General features: G+C 44.5%; 1 protein-coding gene across 1 annotated transcript in view; it reads left to right on the forward strand.

Annotated features, from left to right (window-relative positions):
• The window catches only part of LOC126194687 (DNA replication complex GINS protein PSF1-like), a 56,558-nt gene extending 36,817 nt beyond the window's left edge, over positions 1-19,741 (forward strand). Inside the window, exons 5-6 of the mRNA XM_049932898.1 lie at positions 19,115-19,231; positions 19,351-19,741. Coding sequence (XP_049788855.1) covers positions 19,115-19,231; positions 19,351-19,494 — 261 coding nt within the window. The 3' untranslated portion in view covers positions 19,495-19,741. The remainder of the gene's footprint in view (positions 1-19,114; positions 19,232-19,350) is intronic.
• Positions 19,742-25,836: the final 6,095 nt, after the last annotated feature.

Genomic DNA, 25,836 nt, shown 5'->3' on the forward strand with positions numbered 1-25,836 from the left:
TAAGTACCCACTTGGCTGAGGCCCCTGACAACACAGGGATCACACTGCTAGTACCTGAACTATCTCTAAGAGTGATAGTAGACAAGACACTCCTTCTTCTGATCCGTCGGCATTCCCCTCCCTGGCCACCCCTGGGAAGAAGGTCAAGCTCGCAGGGTTGGATTGAAACCTTTCCCATGGTACCTGGTTTGTACCAGGACAGATAGCAATAGTTTTGCCATGACCAAGCTTTTGTTTTTCATGGAGATGATTGAAGATAAGTATGGCGAACTGGAATCCATGAGTAAAATGCGGTCCGGTTAATTGCTCATAGAGACATCTTCTGCTGCCCAATCTGCAACACTGCGTACTTGTGACCATCTCAGTGACATCCCAGTCTCCATCGCACCCCACCAATCTTGAACTCGGTACAGTGTATCACTTTCTATTGGAATCTTCTTCTCCAAACTGACAAGGAGCTCCGTGCAAACCTCGTGCGGTGAGGAGTCTGATTTACCTGCCGTTTACAGCGAGGCCCTTCAAACAATCGCACCAATACAGGCACCTTTTTCCTGGCGTTCGAGGGGGATACCCTCCCAGAGAAGGTAATGTGAAACCTTACATTCCACCACCTATGAGATGCTTTAAATGCTTACAGTTTGGACACGTCTTCCCGCTGCACCAATGATCCTCTCTTCGGTGACTGTGGGCGCCCCCTCCATTAGGGGAGTGCCTGTGCTCCCCCGCCAGTGTGCATCAGTTGTAATGCGCAGCATCCTCCTCACTCGTCAGCATGCCTTGTGTATGTGTAAGAACAATGCATTCAAGAGTACAAGACTTTAGACCGACTTACCTACACCAAGGCTTGTCGAAAGTATGACCAGCTCCATCCCGTTCCTCTAACTTCTACTTTTGCTTCAGTTACATCCATTCCCCCACCTACCCCCTCCTATTCCCAGCCTCGCCCCATTCGCCCCACACCTTCTGCCTCACCCTCACCTCCCACTTCCCCCCTCCCCCTCCCCATCAGGACCCATACCCACCCCTTCGGGTGCTGCTCCCCCTCCCCCACCGGAGAAGCGCTCCCCTTCTTTGGCAGCCACTGGTACTGGAGCTCCCTCCCGGGACTCCTCTTCCCGGCACCCCCTGAAAGGCCATCTTCAGCTCCACATCGTAGTCGTCCGATCCGCAGCCGGTGGGCGCCAAGATTGGCAGGTGTAATTCCTTGCTCGACCTTACTGCAGTCCGCCCTTCTCTTCCTTCACAAGAGAAGAAAAAGAAACACAAGAACAAGGGCAAGGCCCCTCCTGTACCCCCTGAACTGCCGCCTTCCCCTCCTCCAGCCAATGAACCGACAGAGTCTGACCCCACCTATAAGGACATTACCCCATCCTTATCAGTGACGGATGGCAACTCGACGGCGTGACCGGCTCCAGTCCATTCACTTCCCAATTGGGCTCCAGCTTGAGAATCCTCCAGTGGAATTGTAATGGCTATTTGCATCACCTCCCGGAGTTGCAGCCCCGTCTTTCCTCCTACTCTGCTGCTTGTATTGCTCTCCAGGAGACCCATTTTGTCAGTTCTTACTCACCCACCCTTTGTGGGTTCCACGCTATCTGTCGAAACCGAATTGGCCCCTTGCGGGCTTCTGGTGGTGTTTGCATCTTGGTCCACAAGGATATTGTAAGTAAATGGGTTCCCCTCCATACGACTCTGGAAGCAATTGCTGTCAGGGTCCATCTGGCCACTCCAATCATAATCTGTAATCTCTACCTCTTGCCTGACAGGCCACCCGTATCCCTTGCCCTAACCACCCTTCTTCAACAGATCCATTCTCCCTTCCTACTTCTAGGGGACTTAAATGGCCACAACCCTTCTTGGGGTAGTCACATGACTACTGCCCTGGGCAGGACAGTTAAAACTGTTCTGGCAGGGCTTGACCTCTGTCTCCTAAACACTGACGCTCCCACACACTTTAGTGTGGCACACAGCACTTTCTCTGTCATTGACCTCTCCATCTGCAGTCCCAGCCTTCTTCCCTCCACTCAGTGGGGTGTCCACGATGACTTATGTGACAGCGATTATTACCTGATTGTTTTGACCTACCTTCAGTATGTCTCGCTCAGTCACCCTCCCAGGTGGGCCTTCTCTAAAGCTTATTGGGGTGCTTTCTCCTCTGCTTCCATCCCCTCTGTACTACCACACAGTAATATTGATGAGTGTACACAGACTTTGACTGCCACCATTCTTGCCGCAGCTGTTTCAGCCATCCCTTCTTCCTCGGGTTCCCCATGTAGAAGATGATTCCTTGGTGGACTCTGGAAATAGCTGGAACCATAAAAGACCACCGCCGTGCTCTTCAACGCTTCTAGCGGCACCCTTCTACTGCTCTCCTTCTGGTCTTTAAACTATTCCACACCTGGGCCCATTACCTAATCATCTTTCAGAAGCGGATTTGCTGGGAATGATATGTGGCTGCCATAGGACCGTACACCCGCTCTCCACAAGTCTGGGCGAAACCCAGGCAAATTTTTGGCCATCGTCCTCCTACCAGCGGTGCACGAATTTCTGTGCATGGTGTTGTCCTTACCCATCTGGACTTTGTCACAGAGCATTTCGCTCAACACTTTGCCCAAGCTTCTGCATTGACTCAGTATCTGCCCACATTCCTCCTCCTTAAAGAGCACTCAGAATGACTGCCGTTCTCTTTCATTTCTTTCTGCTTGGAGCCTTATAATGCCCCATTTAGCATGTGGGAATTCGCCAGCACCCTCGCCCTTTGTCCCAACAGGGCTCCTGGGCCAGATCGGATACATAACCAAATGCTCCAACACTTATCGGTGGCTGGCCACCACTTTTCAACCGTCTGTGGAGTGAGGGGGTATTTCCTACCGAGTGGCAGGAAAGCAATGTTATTCCGGTGTTGAAGCCTGGGAAGCCTCCTCTTCAGTAGGATAGCTACTGTCCAATTAGCCTTACCAACACCCTTTGCAAGTTCCTTGAAAGCCTGGTGAGTCGGCGGCTGTTTTGTATCCTTGAATCCTGCGAACTTTTGTCATAGACTCAAGGTGGTTTTCGCCATGGCTGCTCTACGGTGGATAACTTGGTCCACTTCGAGTCTGCTATCCGGTTGGCATTTGCCCATCAGCAACACCTCATTGCATTTTTCTTTGACTTGCATAAAGCTTGTGACACCACCTGGCGACACCAAAGCCTCACCACTCTCACGACTAGGGCCTTCATGATGCTCTGTCCATAACTTTCTTTCTTGTCACTGTTTCCAGGTCCAAGTTGGTTCCTCCTACAACACTTCCCATTGGCAAAAAAATGGGGTTTCACAGGGTTCTGTGCTGAGCGCCCCTCTCTTTCTCATAGCCATTAGTGGACTGGTGGCGGCTGCTGGGCTGACAGTGTCCCCCTCTTTGTATGCTGACAATTTTTGTATCTACATTGCTTACTCCGTCAGGTGCTGCAGAACGCTGTCTACAGGGGCAGTCTACCAGGTGCAACCTTGGGCTCTCTCCCATGGCTTTCAGTTTTCGGTGGCCAAGTCGTGCGTCATGCATTTCTACCGTCGCTGTACAGTCCATCCCCATCCACACCTGTTCCTCAATGGCCAATCCCTCGAGGTGGTGGACACCCATTGCATCTTGGGTCTGGACCTCGATGCCAGTTGACATGGCTCCCTAATCTTCACCAGCTGAAGAGGACGTGCTGATTACATCTCAATGTTCATAGTTGTCTGTGCAATACCACCATGGGTGCAGACCACTCTATTCTCCTGCAATTGTACAAAGCGCTGGTCCATTCTCGTTTAGACTATGGGAGTCCTGTCTATGGTTCTTCGACATTGCAGATACTAGATCCCACCCACCATTGTGAGGGGTGACTTGCGGCTGGTGCCTTCCAGACTAGCCCCGTGATTAGCCTTCTCGCAGAGGCAGGGATTCCACCACTGCAAGTTTTGCTCCGACAACAGCTGATATCTTATGCACTCCACTTTCGCTGCACCGCAAATTGTGCTCTCCTTTATCTAGACATGGAGATCAACCTCCCGCGGCGGCCACGATGTGGGCGTACCATGACTGCCCACATTCAGTTGCTCTTTTCTGAGCTCCAGCATTTCCCTTTACCACCTCTTTTCTCTGCTCATGCACGTACCCCTCTGTGATGCGTCCTCGGCCACAGCTCTGTCTTGATATCTCCATCAATTCAAAGGATTGTATCCCTCCAGAGGCCCTTCGCCACCAACACTTCCCACTTCTCCTCAGTTCATTTCAGGGTTCAGAAGTGATTTATACTGTTCAGAAGTGATTTATACTGATGGCTCCATGGTTGCTGGTCACACTGGTTATGCTTACACCTATGTGAGACACACGGAACTTTGTTCCTTGCCAGATGGCTGTAGTGTTGTTACTGCAGAATTGGTAGCCATTTTGCATGCATTGTACCATGTTTGCTTCTGCCCAGGACTGTCCTTCACCATCTGTAGTGACTCCTTGAGCAGTTTGCATGCTATTGACCAGTGCTTCCCTCGCTACCCCTTTGTCATAGCTGTCCAGGACTCCCTTTCTCTCGTTGAGCAATGTGGATGCTCAGTGGTTTTCATTTGGACTCCAGGCCATGTTGGGATCCCTGGCAATGAACTTGCAAATTGACTGGCTCAATTGGCTAATAACGGGCCATCTCTTGCTATTGGCATTCCAGAAAAAGACCTTCGCTCAGTATTATGTCATCGGGTTTTGGGACTTTGGAATGCAGAATGGCACACACTTTCTTTGCCGCAGAAGCTCAGGGCGATAAAGGATTCTACAACTATGTGGTGGTCCTCCTTACCGGCCTCTCGTAAAGCCTCTGTCATTCTTTGCCGGCTTCGCGTCGGCCATATTTGGCTGATTCACATTTATCTCCTCCATCCCTCTCTGTCATTGTGGATCAATGTTGACTGTGGTTCACCTCTTACTGGACTGTCCCGACTTAGCCACCCTGCGACGGACTTTTAGCTTTCCTGATTCACTACCCCTGGCGTTGCTGACAGTGCCTCAGCAGCTGATCTAGTTTTACAATTTCTTACCACTTTATTTAAGGGTGGGACCTACAACCTTATCCCCCCTTCACCCCAGTTGGACTGGCTTCCACTGGGCTTGGTGGTTCACCCCCGCTCTCTGCCTTCCCACTCATTTCTTTATGGGGTCTGTTTTATCTTGAGTGTCTATCTTGTCTACCTGTGTTTCTTCCTTCATGCCTCTGTCATTAGTCACTTTCTTTCCCTCATCTCTTTGGTCCCTTTCTCCAATCCAACCAACCAACCACTGCGTCCAAATACTCCACGTGCGTCTCCTCCCACTTGTGTCAGCTGTGGAGAGCACCACTCTCCCTGCTTGCTGGACTGCACAGTACTCCAAAAGGAGAGGAAAATTATGGAGTAAAAGACCCTGGACTGGATGACTTAGAGACAGGCTAAACTGAAATATGGAACGCTGCACCACATTCGATTGCTGTAGTCTTATGCTGGAGCCACGACAATGTACCCCTCATTAGCGACGACACTCTCCTTGTCTCAGCATTGTACAATGGTCCCTCAGGGCCATCCATCTACATCCCCCCTCCTAGTGGTTGGGGACACATCTTCTTATGTTGCTCCTAAAGGTTCCCCTTTGGGACCACCGCCTCCCACAAATGCCGGGGACATCGGTCTACTCATCCCAGCCAGAGAAGCAACAGCCTCCTCTGGCTCCTCTCACATGGAAGAGGTCCCTTTGGACTCCTACATTCCAAGCTCTCCTGTCCAAAAGTGGACATCAGTCAGTGGCTGAAGGAGCCACAAGCTGCTGGTTGAATGGCTTCCCAGTCTTCATCCGTACCTGAAGCTACTTATGAGAAGCCCTCCCTGCAAGCCCCTAAAGAGCAGTGAGAGGGCAAACAGTCAAAGAAGAATACTGTTAAGAAACATGAAACTCCATTAGCACCCATGCCACAACTCCCTACCAGTTCCCCGTCCGAAGACCTAGATCTCGTCGACACCTCAGCTGCAGTGGAAATCAGTGTGGCATGGTGGAGACAGCGTCATCCTCCAGTGGAATTGTGGCGATTTTTCCCTGTGCCTGACTGAGTTATGACAACTCTTACGCGATACCGCGATACACCTGCTTTCTGCACTGTCCTTCAGGAAACCTGGTTTCCATAAGTGTGGACACTCACGTGTCCCCCCCCCCCCCCCCCCCCGCCCCGCCCCTGCCCTTCATGGCTATCTGGGGTTTTACAAATATTGTACTGACCATAACAGGATGTCAGATGGAGTCTGTCTCTAAGTCCCTACCTCTGTGTATAACGCACCTGTGCCACTTCAAATACCTTTATAAGCTGTGGCGAGGGCAATGCAGGAAATTACCACCTGTAAAATCTACCTTCCTCCAAATGGTGGCGTGCTGTACGATGTATTGGCTGCACTTATTTCCCAGTTCCCCCACCTTTCCTACTTTTGGGTGATTTTAACGCCCATAACCCTTCGTGAGAGGGAACCAAGATTGCTGGTCTTGGGAAAGGTGTTGAGAATCTACTAATTCTACTTGACCTTTGCCTCCTAAATACAAGTGCCCCTACTCATTTCAGCGTGGTGCATGGCACATACTCGGCCGTTGATCTCTCCATTTGCAGTCCTGCCCTTCTACCATCTATCCACTGGAGAGCTCACGACGACTTGTGTGGCAGTGACCACTATCTGTTCTTCCTGCCCTCCCCGGCGTCACTTGCCCAGATGGGCTTTTAGAAAGGCAGACTGGGATGCTTTCAGCTCAGCTACTACCGTTGAACCTCCGTTGCATGGCAACAATGATGTGGTGATCCAGAACATCATTACTACCATTGTTGGTACAGCTGAATTGGCAATCCCTTGTTCCGCAGGTTGCTCCTGCCGGAAGACAGTGCCTTGGTGGTCACTGGAAATTGCTGCAGCCATTGGAGACCCTAGGGGGGCCCCTCCAGTGTCATAAGCGGCATCCATCCCTGGAGCACCTCATTGCCTTCAAACGGCTCTATGCCCAGATCCGTCAACTCATCAGACAACGGAAGTAGGAGTTTTGGGAATGATACGTCTCTACTATTGGAACACGCCTCTCCATTCCATGTTTGGACCCTAGCTCAGGTGTCTTTATGGATATCAGACCCCTGCAGGTATACCTGCAATTTCCACAAATGGAGCTGTATATACCGACCTGGACATAATTGCAGAGCGTCTTGCCGAGCATTATGCTCGCACCTCTGTGTCTGAGAATTACTGCCCCAGCTTTTGCCTCCTAAAACGGTGGGTGGAAAGACAATACCTACCTATGGCTCCAAGCCACCCTGAGCTGTATAGTGCTCCGTTCAGTGCGTGGGAATTTCTCAGTGCCCTTGCCGATTTCCCTGACACATTCCTTGGGCCAGATGGCATCCATCCCCAAATGATTAAACATCTGTCAGTGATTACCAGTGCCACCTCCTTGTCATCTTCAATCGCATCTGGAGTGATGAAGAATTCCTGTTGCCTTGGTGAGAAAGTATCATTGTTCCAGTGGTGAAAGCTGGTAAGGATCTGCTAGATGTGGATAACCATCGTCCTATCAGCCTCATCAGTGTTCTGTGCAAGCTGCTCAAACTGATGGTGAGCTGGCGGTTGTGTTGGCTGCTTGAGTCTCGGGGCCTTCTGGCTCCATCCCAGGACAGTTTTCGCCAAGGTCACTCCACCGTTAACAACTTGGTATAACTGGAGTCTGCCATCCAAATGGCTTTTTCCTGCCATCAACACATTATGGCCATCTTTTTTGACCTAACAAAAGCCTATGATGCCACTTGGCTACACCACATCCTCGCTGCTCTGCATGAGTGTGGTCTCTGGGGCCTGCTCCTGATTTTTACGTGGGACTGTTTATGGGTCCACACTTTCAGAGTTCGAGTTGGTGCTTCACACAGTGCACCCTATATCCAAGAGAAGGGTGCCCCACAGTGCTCTGTACTGAGTGTTCCACTCTTTTTATTGGCCATTAATGGTTTCACAGCTGCAATGGGACCTTCAGTATCCCCCTTCTTATATGCTTCTCTTCTATTGGTGCAGCTGAATATCGACTGTAGGAAGCCACATGAAAGGTGCTGTCATGGTCCCTCACCCATAGCTTTAAGTTTTCATCCACCAAGACTTGCGTCATCCACTTCTGCCGTCATTGAACTGTCCATCCACATCTGGAACTTTACCTCGATGACCAACTACTTAACGCAGTGGAGTCTTACCACTTTTTAGGCCTGGTCTTCGACGCCTGCTTAACTTGGATTCTCTATCTTCATCAGCTTAAGGAAAAGTGCAGGCAGCATCTAAACATTCTTCAATGCCTGAACCACACTTGACTGGAGTGCAGATCGCCCTACACTGCTGCAGCTGTACAAAGCCCTTGTGCTGTCCCGTCTTGACTATGGGAGCCTGGTATATGGTTCAGCATCACCCTCAGCATTGCAGCTTGTGGATCCTATACACCACTGTGGAGTTCAACTTGCAACAGGAGCTTTCTGAACAAGCCCAGTGACAGCCTGCTCATGGAAGCTGGGGTTCCTCCATTGTGGACCAGGTGAAAACATCTCCTTGCAAATTATACTGCCCATATTTGTAGTTTGCCTCAACATCGGAATTACCGTCTCCTTTTCCCCAACATGGCGTTTCATCTCCCACAACGGGGGCCTAGATCGGAGATTCCAATTGCAGTCGCCCTTCTCACTGAATTTGAGTCTTTCCCTGTGCCACATTTCTTCCAGGTCTACTCGTGTAAATCTCCATGATCCCAGCCTTGGCCACAGCTTTGTCTGAACCTGTCACAGCCTGCAAAAGACTCAGTTCCTCCTGAGGTCCTCCGCTGCCAATTTTTCTCTATTTTTGGTGAGTTCCAGGGCTCAGAAAGAGTCTACACTCATGGCCCAGTGGTCGATGGTCATGTTTATTCTCTTATACTCACGCTGAACATACTGAACAGTGCTCCTTGCCGGGTGGCTGCAGTTTTTTCACTGCAGAGTTCGTAGCCATCTGTCCTGCTCTTGAGCATACCCCTCCTGCACAGGTGAGTTCTTCCTCATCTGTGACTCCTTAAGCAGCCTACAAGCTCTTGACCACTGCTTCCCTCGTCATCCTTTGGTAAAGACTATCTAGGAGTCTATTTATGCCCTCAAAAACCATGGTTGTTCAGTGGCCTTCATTTGGACCCCACGACGTATCGGAATCCCAAGAAATGAACTTGGTGACAGGCTAGCTAAACAGGCTACCAGTAAACCGACTCTGGAGATCAGCACGCCGAAGACTGATCGCTGATCGGTCTTTCACTGTTAAGTTTTCAGGATCTGGGATATCTAATGGCGCACTCTCAGTACACCAAATAAACTACTTGTTATCAAGGAGACAACGAAGTTGTGTAGGTCATCCATGTGAGCCACTCGTAGGGACTCTGCATTAGCCATACTTGGCTGACTCATGGTCACCTCCACCATCGCAAGGACCCATCTCAGTGTCACTGTGCTTCCCACATGACTGTGGTCCACATCTTGTTGGACTGCCCAGTTTTACCCGCTCTGAGGCGTTTTAACCTTCCCACCACACTGCCTATGGTGTTGGGAGACAATGCCTCAACGGCTGATCTAGTTTTATGTTTTCTTCGAGAGATATGTGTCTTTACTCAATCTAAGCGTAGGGGCCTGGCCTTCTCTCACAAGCCTCCTTTTTTTTTTTTTAGCTCTTCCTTGCTCTTTCTTTGCTGTTTGTTTGTCTTTTCTCTGTTTGTGTTTCTTTACCTTGTGTTTTTTGGCAGGAGTTTTAGTGTGTTACAGAGTGGCTGGCTCATCCTGTTTATTCTTGTGATCAGCCAGCCCAGGCCATCTGCTATATTATTTTATAATAGCTTCCACTGCTTTTTTTTCCTTTTAGTGCTCATTTTCCCGTTTTTATTTGGTTCTGCCCCCAGGGGCTTGGCATTCATTTGCCAGGTACAGGCTTGGTGACCCTGGGTTTCGTGAGCTTGGGACTGGTAAGCGCCAGTCGTCTGTCACCGTAAGCTCTGGGCATGCTTCAGTGACCACCATGTGGTGGTTTAACACTGTGTGTCTCATGAAACGGGGATCTTGGCTTGACTTTTAACAGCAGCAAACTACCAGAACATGTGAAGGCAGGTTTCCTAAGCATCAGTATTACTGCCTTATTACCCAATTCCAGAGCGGTGTTTTAAATGCCAGCATTTTGGGCATACTACTCTGGACTGTAAAGGAGAAGCCACTTGTGGGAAATGTGGTAAAGCTGCCCGTGAGGGAGTTGGTTGCTCCTCTCCTCCAAAGTGTGTCATCTGCTTTGGAGATCACCCTGTGTGGATCAGGAACTGCAGAGTTTTCCTTCAGGAGCGGAAGATCGAGGAGATCAAAACAACAAAGCACATCCCATATGGTGAAGCCAAGAAGTTGTACAATTCCATTCAGCCACCCACATTTGCTGCGTCCTTTTCTTCCGTTCTGAAACAGCCAGTCCTAAACACTGATGCCACTACACAAAAGGTGGTTGCTACTGTCCGCACTAGCTCCTGCGTTTGTCAATGCACATGTGCTGCTGCAGTTCCTTTGAAGCCTGCCCCCCTCCCCCAAACTTCATACAAGGCCATGGTTGTTGACATTGTGGACTTTCCTGCCCTTCCACAGGTGAAGTCTTGTGCACCGCCCAATGCTGCTGCACCCCCTACCACTTCTGAGATAGTGGCTCCAAAGCCGCCTGAGACTAAAAAATCGAAGTCAAAGAATCGCCCGCTGAAGGAGACAGGCGGTACACAGTCCAATGATGTCGATGTCATTCTATCTGACGTGTCTCTCAAATCTTCTTCAGAGTCCATGAAGGTTGATATCGGACTGGGGCAATCATCTCACCCCAAAACTGAGCCTCCACCCGCTATGGGCTCCCCTTCCCGGCAGAAAGTCAGGATGAAAGTACTACCATCCTGATAGATGACTCCCATTATACAGTAGAACACGAATGGATTCAGGACACATGTGGAGGAACTGATACTCCTTGCGGAGCAACGTCCCTTTTACTTGTGTTTACAGGAAACACATTTAAAACCGTCTTGTGCTCCTGTACTAAGGGGCTATACACTATATCACAAGGATGACCTGACTGGGGAAAGGGACAAAGGAGGGGTTGCTGTGTTTGTCGATAATAGGCACCTCTCCTCTGCTCTCCCCCTGGATACTGACGTGCAAGCAGTTTTCATGCACATCGGAGGCTTACAGTTTGCTCTCTTTATTTACCGCCACTGGATGCAGTACACTCTGAGGCTCTTACAGACATTATGGAACAACTCCCCTGACTATTTCTCCTCCTGGGAGACTTCAATGCCCATCATGTCCTGTGGGGCTCAACCTCTACTTGCCCTCAGGGTCGAGTCTTGGAGAGTCTTCTGACAGCTCGAGAGTTATGAATCATAAACACTGGTACTCCGACTCATTTCTGTGCTGCTTCTGGGTCATTCTCAGCCATTGACCTATCTCTCTGCTCTCCATCCCTCACTGCCTCTGTCCACTGGGAGCTCATTGATGACCTCCATTCCAGTAACCAGTTTCCCATCTGCATTCACCTACTGGATTGTGTGTTGCTATAACAGAAGCCACCAACACGGATGACAGGCAAGCTAACTGGATGCTGTTCAGCCAGTTGGCTGCGTTTGAACACCGAGACAGCATCCAGGAATGGGTGATCATATCACACATGTGATCTGTCATGCTTCTGACCTATCCATACCAAAGTCTTTCAGCCATCCGGGACAGGCATACACCTCTTCGACAGTTTAAAAGCCACCCAACAGTGGACAATCCCACCGCCTTTCGAATCGCGAGAGCCGAGGCTCGCTATGTCATTAAAGAGAGCAAAGAACGGTCATTGCAGGAGTTCCTGGACTCCATCAACAGTTCCGCTTCTTCCGCAAAAGTATGGGAAGCCATCCGGAGGATTTCTTGTACACACAGCCGTTTACCGTTAGCAGCAGTGCTGAAACTGGGGTGCCTCCAAACAACACCCAGAGACATTGCACAGATGCTGGCCAAGCATTTTGCACAAACTACTGCCAATGCAAGCAAGGATCCAGTGTTTCGTCACTACCGTACGGCGGTAGAGAGGTCAAAGTTGGACTTCAGGTTCAACAGCACTGAGGCCTACAATTCCCCTTTCTCAATGTGAGAGCTCAAATAGGCACTGACTGAGACTTACGACACAGTGCCCGGTCGTGACCACATATGCTACTGCATGCTTCGACATTTGCCAGCAGTGTTCAAGGAAATCCTCCTTGAATTTTTTAATCTAATATGGCAGACAGACAACTTCCCCAACTCGTGGAGGGAGGCAGTTCTGATCCCTCTCCTCAAAGCAGGAAAGGACCGCACATGTCCCAGTAGTTATCGGAGCATTTCCTTAACTAGCTGGTTACTGATTACTGAAGAGACCCAGAGTGATTTTAGATTTGTTGTGGTACAGCAGAGGCAGCACTCCTCCTTCCATTTTTAATGCAGTATTTTCTGCCATTGTATCTGAGCTCCAAAACCATGTAGCTGTTTTTATGGTGGATGGTTCTAAGCAGGGTGACTCTGTTGGTTGCTCTGTCATTTTCTCGGATCATGTCCTCAATGTCAGACTGCCTCCCGAAGTAACCATCTTCGCCGCAGAATTATATATGATCTTGCAGGCACTGGAGCAGATGAGATATTCTCCCAGTGCTAGATTTGTTGTCTGTTCAGAGTCTTTGAGTGCCCTTTACTCTCTCCAATGTTTGTACCCAGCAGATAAAGTAATCCAGATTATCCAGGACGCCCTCCTCCAACAACAGTGACCGGGGAAGGTGTCTTTCTGCTGGGTACCAGGACACGTGGGAACTGTGGGGAATGAAAGGGTGGATTGAGCAGCCATGGAGGCATGTCATGAATATCAGGTCTTCCAGTGTCGATGGTAAGATGAGTGGCTAGAAGAGAACGACAACAAGCACCGTGTCGTCAAGCCCACAACTCAGCCGTGGAGAACTTCCTTCCAACTACGTCGATGGGACAAGGTCCTTCTTACTCGTCTTCACACTGGCCGCAGACCTATGACGCATGGATTTTTACTCCAGCGAGAGGACCCTCCAATGTGTGGTGCTAGTGGCGTGCAGATCCTGGTGTGCCACATTTTATTGGACTGCATTTTATTTGCTGACCAGCGGACTGCGGCAGATCTGCAATCTATTTTAAGTAATGATCAAATGAATGTGGTTCGCATTTTAAAGTTTTGTGAATTGTCCAACGTTTCTAACAAGATTTTGGGGACGTGTCAACAGAGTGGCTAGCACATTTTGCTGTGCTTTTGTTTTAGCTCTCCTGTGTTTTGTTTTCCCTCTGTTTTAATTTCTCGATTAGCTATCTTCTCACCTCATTGGTTTTAGCGCATGTGAGATAGAGTGACTGTGTGGTCATTCCGAGGGCATGTGTGTTTGACAATTTGTTCTTCTCCACATTTGTTTGTTTTAATAAGTGTCAGGGCGCTGATAACCTTGCCGTTGGGTGCCCATAAGATCCCTAAAACACACACACACACACACACACACACACACACACACACTTGGTTCTTTCTTTTTGTCTTTCATTGTTTTTCCCAGTTTTACTTTCCCTTTCTCCTTTTGGGAGTGGTTTTAACCCAAGACCTATTTGCATGAGGAAAAAGGGATGATGACCCTATAGTTGGGTCCCTTTACCCTCCAAACCAACCAACCTAATACCCTCTGCTCCTTTGACCCCTCTTTGGCAATGCTAAAGAAAAGATGAATAAACGATGGTTTTCCAAAATCACTTAAAGTAATTACACAACTGGTTCCTTTAAAAAGGCTGCATCTGGTTTCCCAATCTGTGTCTATTGTAGCTAGCAACCGATGTTTTGACACTCTCATCAACAGGATGAGATGGAAGAACATCTCATCAACAGGATGAGATGGAAGAACAATACTGAGTACTGTCTAACCTAACACCAGATATGTATCGTTGTTCCCGTTGTGATGGAATTGTGGAACGATAGCATTTTAAAACATTGTGGCATTAAAGGGGTTGCAAATCAAGAGTTTCACTCTTAAATCTTTTAAGGATACAAATCTGTAACTGACTGGAAAATTGTGTAAAAGGTTATTGCTTTTGGATTATTGTATTAAAGAAAAGTACATGCTGCAACGTACATCCTAAATGTAAGTGGTGTTTTTGTCTTATGATACATCCATGGCCTAATGCAGTGGTTCCCCAAACCTTTCTGAAACCATTATGCCCGAGTGCAATCAGGTATTAGCTTATTAGGTATCCCCCCCCCTCCCCTCATCAATATTAGTGCCCGACTGAACTTTAGAATGAACAGCAATTTTCTTTTCTTTGAACGCCTTCATTTTAAATATAACTTAAGATAAATTATATTTGTTTGTGTTTTATTAAACAATGAACTAGTGAGTCTCTGATACAGTCTGTACTGCTTGTTACTAACAACCCCTTTTTATAGCAGGATGAAGCAATTTTCAGTGTATCGCAAATGTTATTTACAATTTCTTCTCAGAAAAGAAAGCTAACTATCCACTGTGAGGGTAGACACTTATTACAAAATTTAATTCTTATACACCACTCATCTTCCTAGTGGCTCTCACATCACCCGCGACCTACACCCCCATCTGAAATCAACCAGATTAAAATGTTGCACTATACTTAGGTCTACTGTGTGTAGTCACTTGAATGCTGGATTTCTTGCTTCTGAACTGAAAGAAATTACCACTGCCAATAATAATAATAATAATAATAATGTGTAGGCTTTAGAGCAGTGTAGTAGCTATTAGATCGTTACTGCGGTGTTGTGCTTTCAATTAAACTGTTTCCTGTAAAAGAAAGCATTATCTTTAGTAGGCTGTAATTATTCCTTTATTTGTTGTGAGACTGGCCAATTTCGACCCTTTAAGTAATTTTTCCAGCACTTACTCATAAGAAATTCACTGTGTGCTTTATGTGTTGTGGCATACAATCAAAAACATTCCAAATCTTTATCCTTACATCTGCATCATAATCTGAGATCAAAAACATCATACTGGAAGCAAATAACCATTTCATCTCATGGGTGAACTACAAGATTCCACATTCAGACAGTCTGAATTTCACAAAATTGTGAACTTGCATTAGAAGAAAATAGTTCATTTATTGTTGCAAAATGAATAATGAAGCAATTTCTAGTCCATTGTACAAACTACCTACAACTCTGAGAACACATTTTCATGTGATATTTAAGCATGTGTGCTGTATATGTCTCATTTGTACTGTCATTGATGCATGGTGCAAAGTATGCGTGCAGTGGATGGCCTATGTGAGGAAGATTTACATACAAGTGTTTTGCAAGCTGTAACCTCAACCATGTTGCATCATGGTAATTATTGGTAACTTATGTAATTAGTATTTCAGGCTTACAAAATAGTGGTAATAGTACCAAAATTTTAAAAATTTCATTTCGTGATCATAACACAGTTGAGTCCCCCTAGAAAATTACATTTAATCCCACAGAGGGTAATTACTCCCAGATTGGGAACCACTGGTCTAATGGGACACCTAGCAGCATTCCTATGGAGTAAAAGTATGCTTTCTTGTGCATAGAAACTTACACCACAAGTACAAGTCTAGACAACTGACCACTGTTCTATCCCCCCGCCCCCCCCCCCCCCCCCCCCAATGAACCATGGACCTTGCCGTTGGTGGGAGTCTTGCGTGCCTTGATACAGATAGCCGTACTGTAGGTGCAACCATGATGGAGGGGTATCTGTTGAGAGGCCAGACAAATGTGTGGTTTCTGAAGAGGGGCAGCAGCCTTTTCAGTAGTTGCAGGGGCAACAGTCTGGATGATTGACTGATCTGGCCTTGTCACACTAACAAAAACGGCCTTCCTGTGCTGGTACTGCGAACGGCTGAAAGCAAGGGGAAACTACAGCTGTCATTTTTCCCTAGGGCATGCAGCTTTACTGTATGGTTAAATGATGATGGCATCCTCTTGGGTAAAATATTCCGGAGGTAAAATAGTCCCCCATTCAGATCTCTGGGTGGACTACCCAAGAGGACATCATTATCAGGAGAAAGAAAACTGGCATTCTACGGATCGGAGCGTGGCATGCCAGATCGCTTAATCGGGCAGGTAGGTTAGAAAATTTAAAAAGGGAAGTGGATAGGTTAAAGTTAGATATAGTGGGAATTAGTGAAGTTCAGTGGCAGGAGGAACAGGACTTTTGGTCAGGTGAATCCAGGCTTATAAATACAAAATCAAATAGGGGTAATGCAGGAGTAGGTTTCATAATGAATAAAAAAATAGGAGTGTGGGTAAGTTACTACAAACAGCATAGTGAATGCATTATTGTGGCCAAGATAGATACGAAGCCCACGCCTACTACAGTAGTATAAGTTTATGTGCCAACTAGCTCTGCGGATGACGAAGAAATTGATGAAATGTATGATGAGATAAAAGAAATTATTCAGGTAGTGAAGGGAGATGAAAATTTAATAGTGATGGGTGACTGGAATTCAATAGTACGAAAAGGGAGAGAAGGAAAAATAGTAGGTGAAGGTGGATTGGGGGTAAGAAATGAAAGAGGAAGCCGCCTGGTAGAATTTTGCACGGAGCATAACTTAATCATTGCAAACACTTGGTTCAAGAATCGTGAAAGAAGGTTGTATACATGGAAGAAGCCTGGAGATACTAGAAGGTATCAGATAAATTATATAATGGTAAGACAGAGATTTAGGAACCAGGTTTTAAATTGTAAGACATTTCCAGGGGCAGATGTGGACCCTGACCACAATCTATTGGTTATAAACTGTAGATTAAAACTTAAGAAACTGCAAAAAGGTGGGAATTTAAGGAGATGGGACCTGGATAAACTGAAAGAACCAGAGGTTGTACAGAGTTTCAGGGAGAGCATAAGGAAACAATTGACAGGGATGGGGGAAAGAAATACAGTAGAAGAAGAATGGGTAGTTTTGAGGGATGAAGTAATGAAGGCAGCAGAGGATCAAGTAGGGAAGAAGACGAGGGCTAGTAGAAATCCTTGGGTAAGAGAAGAAATATTGAATTTAATTGGTGATAGGAGAAAATATAAAAATGCAGTAAATGAAGCAGGCAAGAGGAATACAAACATCTAAAAAATGAGGTCGACATGAAGTGCAAAATGGCTAAGCAGGGATGGCTAGAGGACAAATGTAAGGATGTAGAGCCTAGGGGTAAGATAGATACTGCCTACAGGAAAATTAAAGAGACTTTTGGAGAAAAGAGAGCCACTTGTATGAATATCAAGAGCTCAGATGGAAACCCAGTTCTAAGCAAAGAAGGGAAAGCAGAAAGGTGGAAGGAGTATATTGAGGGTCTATACAAGGGCGATGTACTTGAGGACAGTATTATGGAAATGGAAGAGGATATAGATGAAGATGAAATGGGAGATACGATACTGCGTGAAGAGTTTGACAGAGCACTGAAAGACCTAAGTCGAAACAAGGCCCCGGGAGTAGACAACATTCCATTGGAACTACTGACAGCCTTGGGACAGCCAATCCTGACAAAACTCTACCATCTGGTGAGCAAGATGTATGAGACAGGCAAAATACCCTCAGACTTCAAGAAGAATATAATAATTCCAATCCCAAAGAAAGCAGGTGTTGACAGACATGCAAAATAACCGAACTATCAGTTTAATAAGTCACAGTTGCAAAATACTAATGCGAATTCTTTACAGATGAATGAAAAAACTGATAGAAGCCGACCTCGGCGAAGATCAGTTTGGATTCCGTAGAAATGTTGGAACACGTGAGGCAATACTGACCCTACAACTTATCTTAGAAAATAGATTAAGGAAAGGCAAACCTACATTTCTAGCATTTGTAGACTTAGAGAAAGCTTTTGACAATGTTGACTGGAATACTCTCTTTCAAATTCTAAAGGTGGCAGGGGTAAAATACAGGGAGCGAAAGGCTATTTACAATTTGTTCAGAAACCAGATGGCAGTAGCAAGAGTCGAGGGATGTGAAAGGAAAGCAGCGGTTGGGAAGGGAGTGAGACAGGCTTGTAGCCTATCCCCGATGTTATTCAATCTATATTGAGCAAGCAGTAAAGGAAACAAAAGAAAAATTTGGAGTAGGTTTTAAAATCCTTGGAGAAGAAATAAAAACTTTGAGGTTCGCCAGTGACATTGTATGTCTGTCAGAGACGGCAAAGGACTTGGAAGAGCAGTTGAATGGAATGGGCAGTGTCTTGAAAGGAGGGTATAAGATGAACATTGACAAAAGCAAAATGAGGATAATGGAATGTAGTCAAATTAAGTCGGGTGATGCTGAGGGAATTAGATTAGGAAATGTGACACTTAAAGTAGTAAATGAGTTTTGCTATTTGGGGAGCAAAATAACCGATGATGGCGAAGTAGAGGGGATATAAAATGTAGACTGGCAATGGCAAGGAAAGTGTTTCTGAAGAAGAGAAATTTGTTAACATCGAGTATAGATTTAAGTGTTACGAAGTCGTTTCTGAAAGTATTTGTATGCAGTGTAGCCATGTATGAAAGTGAAACATGGACGATAAATAGTTTGGACAAGAAGAGAATAGAAGCTTTCGAAATGTGGTGCTGCAGAAGAATGCTGAAGATTAGATTGGTAGATCACATAACTAATGAGGAGGTATTGAATAGAATTGGAGAGGAGAGAAATTTGTGGCACAACTTCACTAGAAGAAGGGATTGGTTGGTAGGACATGGTCTGAGGCATCAAGGGATCACCAATTTAGTATTGGAGGGAACCGTGGAGGGTAAAAATCGTAGAGGGCGACCAAGAGATGAATACACTAAGCAGATTCAGAAGGACGTAGGTTGCAGTAGGTACTGGGAGATGAAGAAGCTTGCACAGGATAGAGTAGCATGGAGAGCTGCATCAAACCAGTCTCAGGACTGAATACCACAACAACAACAACAACAACACTGTTCTGTAAGACTTTTGGATACGTAGACTAGTATTGATATATTGTAAAACAGTTTGTCATTCATGCTGTCTGCTTTGTTACTCTTACATACTTTGTTTATCCATGCAGATACAGTGGTTTAGCAGCTACAGCAAAACGTTGGCATCATATATGAGAACCATTGGTGATAATCATGGATTAAATTTGATGCAAGATCTGAAACCACCAAAATCCTTGTACATTGAGGTAAGTTTATAGGGTTAATTTAAATTTCAGAATTCTTTATGTGCATTTTATGTAAAAAGATCTACACATGTTGGCACCTCTTTTGTGCATCAAAAACTTTCACTATTTTATGTATACAGGTCCGATGCCTTGTTGATTATGGTAAGTTTGAGCTGGATGATGGTGAAGTGATTGTCTTGAAGAAAAACAGCCAGCATCTACTGCCAAGATCACAGTGTGAACCCCTCATTCGACAAGGAATACTGCAACATTTATTGCATTGATGAATGATTGATATTGGACATGTTTTGTGGGGAAATAATTCAACTGCAATCTTATAAATTTTCATCCAGATGTGCTGGACATCTGTATGGGAAATTTTGGATCTTGTATCTTCAGTTGAGTGGTATATAATGGGCACACACTTTGTAAGTGTAATTTTATGTTTTAGTTTGTTGGTGGGTACACTTCACTTGTTTAGGTTGTAAAGTTTTTATGTCAAAAGGTAATTACAAATTTTTGTTGAGTTTTAACTAACACAAATAAAGTGTATTATTTACCAACATTGTATTTGTTCAAGATTATTCTTGGAAGTAACAATATAAGATGTCCATAACATGCAGTTAAAAAAACTTCGGTTTGTCTGAATGTGGGCTAGAACACGTGAAGCATAATTCAGTGAAGACAAATTCTATTTCATGATTGGAAGCTGACTGAAAGCCACTTTCTAATGCTCCTACCTCTATTACTTCTAATCTACAGCTATAGTCCACAACCCATCCTACATTGTATGGTGAAGGGTACTTTGCGTAGCACTATTACCTTCTAATCTTCAGCTAAAAAATATAATAAAATAAGCAGCAGCTTACAACTCCCTGTATTTGTGCATAACTGCAGTGTTAAATATTTATTTCTCTTTTATAATGTGGTAGTTTCTGTATTGCTGCATTTTGTAATAAAATTATTTCTATGTACACTGATTTGGAGGGGGGGGGGGCACATCTGAAGGATGATATCTATTCAAATTTTGCACCAGTACCATAAGAGTGGCGTTAGCAGCATCACTATGAGAGTGAAAATCAGGTTTGCTTTAAATGCATGCTGTAATTGGGCTACAAGAAGCTGGATGTTACTGCTACAACATTGCAGAAAGAGTTGGAAGGAATGTACATGAATGCTGGCAGTGGTGATCACAAGAAGATGCAGTTGCAAGATTACTGGGCTCTGGATGACGATGTTGCACTGCTGAGAGGGAAAACCATTGTGTTCAGTGTACGGCTTTAGTGCGTCATAATGCATCTGCAGCAGTAATTTGAGCAGCAGTTGGCCCCACAGTGACACATCAAACTGTTACAAATCGGTTACTTCAAAGACAACTTCAAGCTAGATGCCATGAGCATGCATTTCACTGACACAGCCACCACCAACTGTGACTTTAGTGATGTCAAGCGAGAGCTCATTGGAGGGCAGTGTGGAGGTCTGCTGTGTTTTCTGATGAAAACTGGTTTTGCCTCAGTGCCAGTGATGGCCGTGTGTTGGTTAGAAGAAGACCAGCTGAGGGTCTGCAACCAACCCGCCTGCATGCTGTACACACTGGTCCTACACCTGGAATTGTGGCCTGGGGTGTGATTTCGCATGACAGCAGGAGCACTCTTGTGGTTATACCATGTGACCTGACTGCAGATTTGTACGTCCGTCTTGTGATTCGACCTGTTGTGATCCTTTCATGGACAGCATTCTAGGGGGTGTTTTACATCAGGGTAATGCTCTCCCATATACCGCTATTGTAACCCAACATTGTCTACAGGGTGTCAACATGTTGCCTTAGCCTGACTGACTCCAGTCGAGCACCTACAGGACATTATTCAATGACAACTTGAGAATCATCCACAACTAGAATTAACCATCCCTGTATTGACCAACCAAGTGCAACAGGAATGGAACTTCATCCCATATACTGGCTATAAATGTACCAGCATTCCATATTTGCAATGGCTTATCTCACACATTGACCTATGATCATGTAATGTTGATCACTTAAATATATTACCTAAACAAATGTAAGCCTGAAATTACTTTTTGGTGTTGCAATTCTCTTTTTTTCTAGTGGTGTATATGGAAATAGTACCTCCAGTTATTGTATTTCATTTTCAATATGTATGGTTTATTTTGTTTGTCCTCTTCATTCTAATTAGGTATTGTAATAGTATATGACTCAGTTTACTCATCTGGTATATCATTATCTAACTACTTTTACAGCCAAATTTTCTTTGCCGTTATTTCTGCTAAGTCTATGGGCTAATTGACCCTCTTTGGTTTCCTTAATACTTGAAAGATTTGGTGGGTATTGCTGAGACATCAATTATTTACAGCCATACAAGGCACTTCTCAGTAGCATTTTAATGTTGTAATCATGAGCTCACTGGCTCTATTCACATTAAATGGTGCTTTTTTTCACATTCTTAAATCCCTAGATTTATTGTCAAGTTGAAATGGTAATTAACAGTATTTAAACATAATTCTTTGTTTTGTTCGCATTCGACATGAGAATCAGAATTGATATTCAACAACAAGACTTGTAAATTCCATCTTACAGCCTAAACTGTGAAAGGTATAAAATATTAAAGTGTGTTATTGATGTGTAAATTGTTTCTGTATTTAACGAGGTGCTGCGCATTTTGGTACCAAATTTTAATTTATTGTGTATACTTTCATTTTCATGTAATTGGTAGTTGAAAACAAGATGTAATTTTTATTAAAAAAATGTGATTCAGGATTTGTTAATTAATAATACAAGTTCATTAATAATTGCAGAGTAAAAGTCTAAAAAACCTAGTGAGAATCAAATGAGCAACCTTCCGCATAAAAGATGAAAACTCCATATGTGGCTATCCTCTGAATGTGCAGTTGTGTGTATGGTTTTGTGTGTGTGTGTGTGTGTGTGTGTGTGTGTGTGTGTGTGTGTGTGTGTTAAAAAAAAGAGGGTTAATGAACATAAGTAGAAATCACTTTATAGAAAGAGAGAGAGAGAGAGAGAGAGAGAACACACACACACACACACACACACACACACACACACACACACACACACACACCTTGTAATTGGTCTGCATATTGCCATATACTTTATGTGAGATGCAGTTATGTTCAGTATCTGCCCCCTCCCCCTGGTTAAAAACAACCACATTCAGAAGATACAAGATAGTATCAGCGTCTATGCATACATTGGACTGGCTGTAAATGTGTTTTAAAGATACAGTGTGACAATTATTGAACTATATGAAATAAAATCATCGTAACTTCTGAACGGTCGATCTGCAGTTTGAATGCACGGTCGGCTGTGGGACATAATGGGAATTGGTATGGACATGATGGTTTGGTTTGGTGATGAAGCCCACTGTTATTTGGTCGGTTCGTCAATAAGCAAAATTGACACATGTGGAGGACTGAGAATCCACATTTCGCAACCAAGAAGTCTTTTCACCCTCAATGGGTGACTGTGGTGTGCAATGTACAGACACTGAATAATCGATGTGATATTGCTTGATGGCATGGTGACTTCTGAACAGTATGTGAAGGTTTTGGAAGATGATTTCATTCCCATTATCCAAAGTGACCCTGATTTCGACAAGATAAGGTTTGTGCAAGACTTAGATTGACCCCATTGAAGCAGGAAGTTGTTTAATGTCCTGCAGGAGTACATTGGGGACCACATGCTGGCTCTGGGGCACCAAAAGGTCAGTGGCATGGGCCTCGATTGACCGTCATATTCTCCAGATCTGAACACATGCGACTTTTTTTTGTGGGGCTACATTAAAGACAAGGTGTACAGCTACAACCCCAAAACCACTGCTGAGCAGAAAACCCATTCATGAGGTCACCAACAGGATTGATGTCCTGACACTTCAGCAGATCGTGCAGAATTTTGCTATTCATCGTCGCCACATCATTGCCAATGATGGCAGGCATATCGAACATGTCATAACCTAAATCCGAATATCTGCAGTGACATTTACATGTTAATAAAGTGTGTGCACACCGTGGTTTGTAACTAATTTACCTTTTTTTATATAATTTAATAATTGTTACGCTATATTAAATGAAGAAAGGGAACATCTGCAACTAGACGATTATTCTGCAATCCACACTTAGGTGTTTGGCAGAGGATTTGTAAAATGTCAGGATTATTTCTCTACAGAAGATAAAATCTTCTGGGTTGTTAGGCCGTGTCATATTTCTTCTATATGATCAACTCTTCAATGCCTCCGCTGGGATCTTCTGGTGTCCATTGTTGACTGAATAGTGTGTGTTCAGTGAAGTGTAAATACCACAAGATTCTGAAGAAGATTCCAGTCGAGGGGTTGAAACATCAGTCGTACAGAAGAAATATGGTGTTGCCTAACAAACCTAGAAAATTTTACTTTCAGTTACAATGGCCACAAAAATTTGCAGACTTATATTTCTTTACCATTCAACTCTGAAACAGCAGTGGTAGAAATGAATATCCAAGTCTCCTTGTCAGCTTCTATTTCTGTGTTTTAATCATGATAGTCATTTCTGTCTGTGTAAGTGGGAGTCACTAAAATACATGGGCATTTGCAGGGGGAATATGGCAATTGTAATTTTGTGATAAGGTGTTGCCACTCTGAAAAACACCTTTGCTTTTAGGATTGCCAGCCCAAGTTGGCAAACATATCTCTGACATCTTCTCACCTGTTTTGCAATACTGCAAAACAGCAACCCTTTTTGAATGTTTTCAGTGTCCCCCCATCAATTCTATCTGGTAAGGATACCATGCAACACAGCAATATTCCAAAAGAAGATGGACAAGTATAGTGTTAGGCAGACTCTTTAATATATTTTTTGTGTGCAGCCGATAAAAGAGTCTTCAGTTCCCATTTCTCACAGCATTTTCTAAGTGATGGTTCCAATTGAAGTTGGTCATAATTGTAATCTTTAGATGTTTAGCTGAATTAAAAATCTTTAAATTTTGTAATTTATCATGTAACTAAAATGTACTGGAAGTTTTTTAGTAATCATGTGTAGGGCTTCATAGTTTTTATTGCTCAAGAGTAACTACAATTTTTTGCACCATACGGATACATAGTGTATATGAAGTTGTAATTAGTTTTTATCACTTTACTAGATGGTAAATAACAGCATCATCTGCAAACAATCAAAGATGATTGTTCAGATTGGTCTTCTAAATTGTTTATGTAGATTAAGAATATGGCGAATCGATGCGGTGTCATCATATTTAAGAACTGAATATAAATGTAGTCCAATCAAAATTACACAACAGTTGACATCTGTCACTTGCCACTACAGTGTTGTCACATTTCCTGCCTCTGTTTGGTTGAAGGTGACACACGGACACAGTGGGTCACTTCACAAGTGCTGAAGCGTTGTTCAAGGGAGGGGGGGGGGGGGCAATTTTGGAAGTGGCTGCAGTCAGGAGGTGTGGGAACAACTGATGCTCAGTCCACAGCTGATTGTAAGTGCCCAGTGACTGAACTGTGGCACGATGCATGTTATAGCCCTGAATTAACACGAGTAACCTAATGCCACAACTTAAGCAGAACAGAATCACACTTGCCTTGGTTACTGTGATGAAAGCTGACCTCTAAGAGCAAACTCAAGACAAAAACATTTTTGTTTCAGCTCTTAATGTGAACTGTAACTGGCAGCTGCCAGAGACTATGGCCGTGTGTGTGTGTGTGTGTGTGTGTGTGTGTGTGTGTGTGTGTGTGTGTGTGGCCTTGTTGGCCGAAGCTTATTTTGTGACAATCCTTTTGTTGTGCCCATCTATGACTCGGCATCACCAGTCTATGATGTGTAGTAACTATCCTTTTAATAATATTGTTATATTCCATTCTGGATTTTCCATTGTCTAATTTTATCATTAGAATTGACTGGGAATGTGGAAGAACGATCTAGTTCATTAAAACCTTCATTAGTTGGAGGGAAAAGAAAGCACATCCCCAACCAATCAAAAATGATTTTATCAACTCTGTAGGAAATAATTTGCTTAGTTAACTCATATCGTCAGATGGCATTAGTCTACTTTTGACGTACAGCACTTGTAACAACTGTACCATACCTAAAGAAATTTCAGTTTTATTCACTTCCACATTATTTCACATCTTTGTGATGTATGGTGTAAACAATGCTGTGTTGCCTCTCTTATGACCATATAAGGGAATCAAACTAAACACGTGCTGATTGATGGGAACTGTGAGTAGGCCTGTTTAAAACTTTGAAATAGAATTTTTGAAATATTAAAGCATAACTGTAGTCAGTTATGAAGAAAGTAAATAAGTAAAAAAGTAAATAAGATAGAGATAATAACTGTATGTTTTAAACTGTATCAAAAAGAAGCATGTATCTTTAAAGTATTGTAAACTGAAAAGAATAAATGAAAGATAGTGCAGTCTTATCCATGGGGACAGGCAGCCTTGGCATACAATGGAAAGAAGAACCAGGCAAAGTAGTATTTTGGGGAAGATGTGTATGTTTGGGGGGGGGGGGGGGGGTAGGTGCTGCAACTCGTAGGTTTGTACTTTAACAGCGTTCAGGTATTCACCCACTAATCAGGTTAAGTATGCCTATCATGTTGAACAGAACCA

The sequence above is a fragment of the Schistocerca nitens genome, chromosome 7 (assembly GCF_023898315.1).
Source record: "Schistocerca nitens isolate TAMUIC-IGC-003100 chromosome 7, iqSchNite1.1, whole genome shotgun sequence".
Lineage (NCBI taxonomy): Eukaryota > Metazoa > Arthropoda > Insecta > Orthoptera > Acrididae > Schistocerca > Schistocerca nitens.